Here is a 5778-nt window from a genome sequence, read left to right as displayed (position 1 = left end):
GCTTTACAATGGTGTGTTAGTTTCTGCTTTATAACAAAGTGAATCAGTTATACATATACATATGTTCCCATATCTCTTCCCTCTTGCATCTCCCTCCCTCCCACCCTCCCTGTCCCACCCCTCTAGGTGGTCACAAAGCACTGAGCTGATCTCCCTGTGCTATGGGGCTGCTTCCCACTAGCTACCTATTTTATGTTTGGTAGTGTATATATGTCCATGCCACTCTCTCACAGCTTACCCTTCCCCCTCCCCACATCCTCAAGTCCATTCTCTAGTAGGTCTGTGTCTTTATTCCCATCTTGCCCCTAGGTTCTTCATGACTTTTCTTTTTCTTAGATTCCATATATATGTGTTAGCATATGGTATTTGTTTTTCTCTCCCTGCCTTACTTCACTCTGTATGACAGACTCTAGGTCCATCCACCTCACTACAAATAACTCAATTTCGTTTCGTTTTATGGCTGAGTAATATTCCGTTGTATATATGTGCCACATCTTCTTTATCCATTCATCTGTTGATGGACACTTAGGTTGCTTCCATGTCCTGGCTATTGTAAATAGAGCTGCAATGAACAATTTGGTACATGACTTTTTGAATTATGGTTTTCTCAGGGTATATGCCCAGTAGTGGGATTGCTGGGTCATATGGTAGTTCCAGTTTTAGTTTCTTAAGGAACGTTCATACTGTTCTCCATAGTGGCTCTATCAATTTACATTCCTACCAACAGTGCAAGAGGGTTCCCTTTTCTGCACACCCTCTCCAGCATTTGTTTCTAGATTTTTTGATGATGGCCATTCTGACCGGTGTGAGATGATATCTCATTGTAGTTTTGATTAGCATTTCTCTAATGATTAATGATGTTGAGCATTCTCTCATGTGTTTATTGGCAATCTGTATATCTTCTTTGGAGAAATGTCTATTTAGGTCTTCTGCCCATTTTTGGATTGGGTTGTTTCGTTTTTTGATATTGAGCTGCATGAGTTGCTTGTAAATTTTGGAGATTAATCCTTTGTCAGTTGCTTCATTTGCAAATATTTTCTCCCATTTTGACAGTTGTCTTTTGGTCTTGTTTATGGTTTCCTTTGCTGTGCAAAAGCTTTGAAGTTTCATTAGGTCCCATTTGTTTATTTTTGTTTTTATTTCCATTTCTCTAGGAGGTGTGTCAAAAAGGGCTTCCCTGATGGCGCAGTGGTTGAGAGTCTGCCTGCCAATGCAGGGGACACAGGTTCGTGCCCTGGTCCAGGAAGATCCCACATGCCACGGAGCAGCTAAGCCCGTGAGCCATGGCCCCTGAGCCTGCGTGTCCGGAGCCTGTGCTCTGCAACGGGAGAGGCCACAACAGTGAGAGGCCTGCGAACCGCAAAAAAAAAAACAAAAAAAGGATCTTGCTGTGATTTATGTCACAGAGTGTTCTGCCTATGTTTTCCTCTAAGAGTTTGATAGTGTCTAGCCTTACATTTAGATCTTTAATCCATTTTGGGTTTATTGTTTTGTATGGTGTCAGAGAGTGTTCTAATTTCATACTTTTACATGTACCTGTCCAGTTTTCCCAGCACCACTTATTGAAGAGGCTGTCTTTTCTCCAATGTATATTCTTGCCTCCTTTATCAAAGATAAGGTGACCTGGCAGCACTTTTTTCTTGGATTTGATGAAATATCGGTGCATTTGTTTATAAACAGATCTGAGGTAAAAAAATTTATTTAAAATGCTGAAGCTTAATTTTGAAAAGCTTACCTATAAAAAACTAGCAAGTGAACTGCTTCCCCACCTTGAGCAGATCAAGGACCACTGCCTCCTTAACTTCATCTCAGAACTACGTTCCATCTCTGAGCATCCATAGTTCTTTTGTAGTACCTATCTTAGGGAAGATACTACATAGAACACTGTATTTGTGTATGTTTCTATCCTTTCTAGTAGAATGTAAGCCTTTTGATAGGGTGCAAAAATAATTATAATTCTGTGTTACAACTAGCATGGTAGAACATGTGAGTTTCTACTACATACCAGGTATTCATGGGCATAAAAGCTACACAAATATATGATTCAGTCATACCCACAAGGAGCCTTGTAAGTGAAAAAATACTAACCTAGTTTTAGTTTTATAATAAAATGTATGTGCTATCACAGCTATAAATACCAAATGTAAGGGAATGTACAGGAGAGCGCATCTATATCCTACCTTGGAAAACTGAGAAAGGATAGGTTTGAAGGATGAGTAGGAAGTTGGAATGAAGCAGGATGAGACAGAAAAAATCCTAAGAGGAAACACCAACATAGGCAGAGAAAAAGAGACATAAAATAGCAAAGCATGTTCAAGAGGCAAGTGGTAAGTTATAGATAAAATATAACATACATTGGCAGTACGGTGGGTGGGGAGAAGGAAGGAAGGATTAAAGTTTAGTTGGGATCATATATTAAGGGCTTTGTATGTCATACTAAGGGGTCTTGATTTGATTCTGTAGGCAATGATTAGCCACTGAGGACTTCAGGAACACAACTACCCAAAACAGTTGTTAGAAACATAACTATGTCATAATAATATGACAGATGGGTTAGAAGAACAAGGTGGCAGACACTGTGTGTTAGCTTAAACTCAACACCCATTCCAAATCCCTTACCCCTTGCCTTTCTCTCCATAGACAAAAATGTGACTTGCCAATCTTCCTTGAGCTAAATGTGGCTTACATGACAAATTCTGGTCAAGATATAGACATAAGTCTTTTGAGGAAGCACTTACTTCTCTGATAAAAGGGGGTCAGAAGCATCTGGTACAGTTTCTGTAACCCTTCTTCCTACTCTGAGTGTGTATGTGTTCCCCAGAGGTATAGGAGCCATTTTGTGATCATGAGGTGACAAATCAACATGCTAAAGAGCAGAGTAGAAAGAGAAAATGTCTAGATCCTTGATGATACCAATGAGCCACTATACCAACCCTGTACTGACCAATTCCCAGACTTTAAATAGACTCTCACTTATTTAAGCTACAGTTAACTGGTTTACTGTTACCTATAAGGAGAATGCATTGTTAAATGACAAAAAGCAAGATTGATATCAGGCAGATTAACCAGGGGCTACTATAATAATCCAGGAAAGTGATGAAGAAGACTTGAATGAGAGCAAGGATTAGAGAAGGTAGAAAAGATTTGAGAAAAACAGAAATGAGAGAGATGTAGAGACAATTTAGTTTTAAGTCTATTGACATTGAGGATATCTATGGGATATTAGGTGGATATGACTAACAAATAATTAGAAAGATAGTTATACACTTCTGGAGAAATACAGGAGCTGGAAATATAAATAATAATGACATATAAATGGTAGCTGAAGTCAGTAAAGTATGTTGAATGGAAATGAGAGAGCACAGAATGAGAAAAGACTAGAAATGCAACCTGAGGAGCCTCAGCATTTAAGGGATTCAGAGCAAGAGAAGAATGAAGAATAACAAGAGGAGCAGCAATGACACCAAAGGGAGAACTGAATTTTAGGAGGGAGTGGTCAAGAGTCAAACATTACAGAATATTCAAGTAGGTATAGAGGCCAAGGTGTCACAACTTAGAGAGGAATTGAAAGTGAGGAAGTAAGAAAGTGACATTAATTACTGTTTTATGAAGTCTGAAAATCATAGGAAAGAGAAAGAAAAGATAGCTCAAGAGGAAGAGGTAGAGTTGGGGAAAGGTTTTTGTTACTGTTGTCTTTGGATAAAGAAGATCTGAAGCTATTTAGAGATTGAGAAAACAAAATGAATGAAAAGAGAAACCAAAGAATGAAGATTAAATGGGATGGAATATGGTACTGGAAAAGATAGGAAAGGAGGAGATCAGGAACACAAATAGAAGCATTAGCTTTAGAAAAGGGGGATGCATGGCTGAAAAGAGGTAAGTCTTGAAGGTAGATGTGAAGAAGTTGGGAAAAACTATGTGTAATAACTTATTTTTTTCTCTATGTAATAGGAGACAGTCATCATTGGCAGGTATAGGAGGTTTGAGAATAAAAGGTCTGTAATGCCTCTCCTGGAAAACAGAATAGGAAACCACCCAGGAACCAGTAGAAGGAATGCTAAGCAGCATTGGGGGTCCCATGTAGCATATGTTCCTCTCAAATAGTTAGAGGTATTTTGGGACATTTAAGAGGAGTTAACATTAATAAAACAGAGACAAAGCCAAGCCCAAGTGTCATAAAATATGGATATTTTATTCCAGCTCTGGGAAATGAAAAACAGAGGGGGAGGGAACACATCCTTCCACACACAATTCTAATTTGGCTGACATTAATTCATAAAAGTTAAACAAATATATATGTGCATATATATACATAATTATATACACACATACATATTTTTTTCAGATTTTAGTCTCATCAGTGTTCATATATTTACTTTTATTTTTTTATAAATACCCTTAAAAATCACCAAATGCATCCTAATACTTTTACCTCTGCCTCCTCATCGATCATTTAGTATTGTTCGGATTGTATTCAATTTGAGTTTTAATCACTTATGTGATTTGTCTAACTGTACATTAGAAGATGTAAGGGAAAAACTTGGTTTAAATTATACTCCATGCATCACAGTTACCCATTACATGATTTTTTTCACTGTTATTCGCAACTTCACACATCTTGTAGTTCTCTATGCAGACTATTTCAGCTTCTAGTGCTGTACATATCTACATCTTCTGGATGGGACTGCCCGTGATCCATGAGCTTGGGGTCAGCCATAAACTGTGTAGCACCTGATAAAGTATTAAAATGAAAAATATTAGTCATTCATTTAACAAATTTCCTGTTGATATGGGGCACACATCAGCGAACAAAACAGATAAAAATGTCTGCCAACATGGACCTAACATTCAAGTTGGGTGAGAGAGACAATAAACTAAATGACATACCAGATGGTGGTAAGTGCTACGCAAAAAAAATATTAAATAAATCAGGAAGGAGGGGCATATGGAGTGCTTGGGTGGTTTGCAGTTTTAAATAGGGTGGCCAGGGAAAGCCTTCTATATTTTTTTATAAATTTATTTATTTATTTATGGCTGTGTTGGGTCTTCGTTTCTGTGCAAGGGCTTTCTCTAGTTGCGGCGAGCGGGAGCCACTCTTCATCGCGGTGCGCGGGCCTCTCACTGTCGCGGCCTCTCTTGTTGCAGAGCACAGGCTCCAGACGCGCAGGCTCAGTAGCTGTGGTGCACGGGCTTAGTTGCTCCGTGGCATGTGGGATCTTCCCAGACCAGGGCTCGAACCCGTGTCCCCTGCATTGGCAGGCAGACTCTCAACCACTGCGCCACCAGGGAAGCCCAAGCCTTCTATATTTGAGCAAAGAACTGAAGGAGGTGAAGGTGTGAGCCCTGTAGATATCTGAGGGAAATGCCTTACAGGAAGAGCAGACAGCAAGTGTAATAGAACTTAGGCATGTCTGAGGAGCCATAAAATGGCCAGTATGGCTAGAACAGAGTTGGAAAGATATGCTGATGGTGGGTACAATGAGAGTGGTAGGAGGTATGATCAGAAAACAATGGAAGGTCAGGCCACATAGGGCCATGGCAAAGTTTTTCTCCTTATTCTAAGAGATGAGAAGTCTCTGGACAGTTTTGAGCAGAGGAGTGACATGATGTTATGTTTTTTAAAAGATTACTCTTGGCTATGGGGAGAAGAGAGTATAGGGAAACAAGCATGGAAGTAGGGAGAGCAGTTACGAAGCTATTGCAGTACCCCAGGAGGGAGATGCTGATGGCTTTTATTAGGGCAGTAGCAGTGGAAGTGGTGAAAAGGTACTGGATTCT

At 39.5% G+C, this 5778-nt stretch overlaps 1 protein-coding gene across 6 annotated transcripts in view; it reads right to left on the bottom strand.

The window, feature by feature from the left end:
* Positions 1–4169: 4169 nt before the first annotated feature.
* The window catches only part of APOOL (apolipoprotein O like), a 126021-nt gene continuing 124412 nt past the window's right edge, over positions 4170–5778 (bottom strand). For 5 of the 6 annotated variants that reach the window (XM_027097865.1, XM_027097864.1, XM_027097867.1 and 2 more), the window contains one exon: positions 4170–4731. In XM_027097865.1, the coding sequence (XP_026953666.1) occupies positions 4643–4731 (89 nt within the window). In that variant the 3' untranslated portion in view covers positions 4170–4642. The remainder of the gene's footprint in view (positions 4732–5778) is intronic. The other variant, XM_027097868.1, reaches the window with a different exon arrangement.

Source organism: Aethalodelphis obliquidens, unplaced genomic scaffold (assembly GCF_003676395.1).
Source record: "Aethalodelphis obliquidens isolate GAN/ISIS:26980383/991018 unplaced genomic scaffold, ASM367639v1 scaffold117, whole genome shotgun sequence".
NCBI lineage: Eukaryota > Metazoa > Chordata > Mammalia > Artiodactyla > Delphinidae > Aethalodelphis > Aethalodelphis obliquidens.
This window is presented reverse-complemented; position numbering and strand designations above follow the sequence as displayed.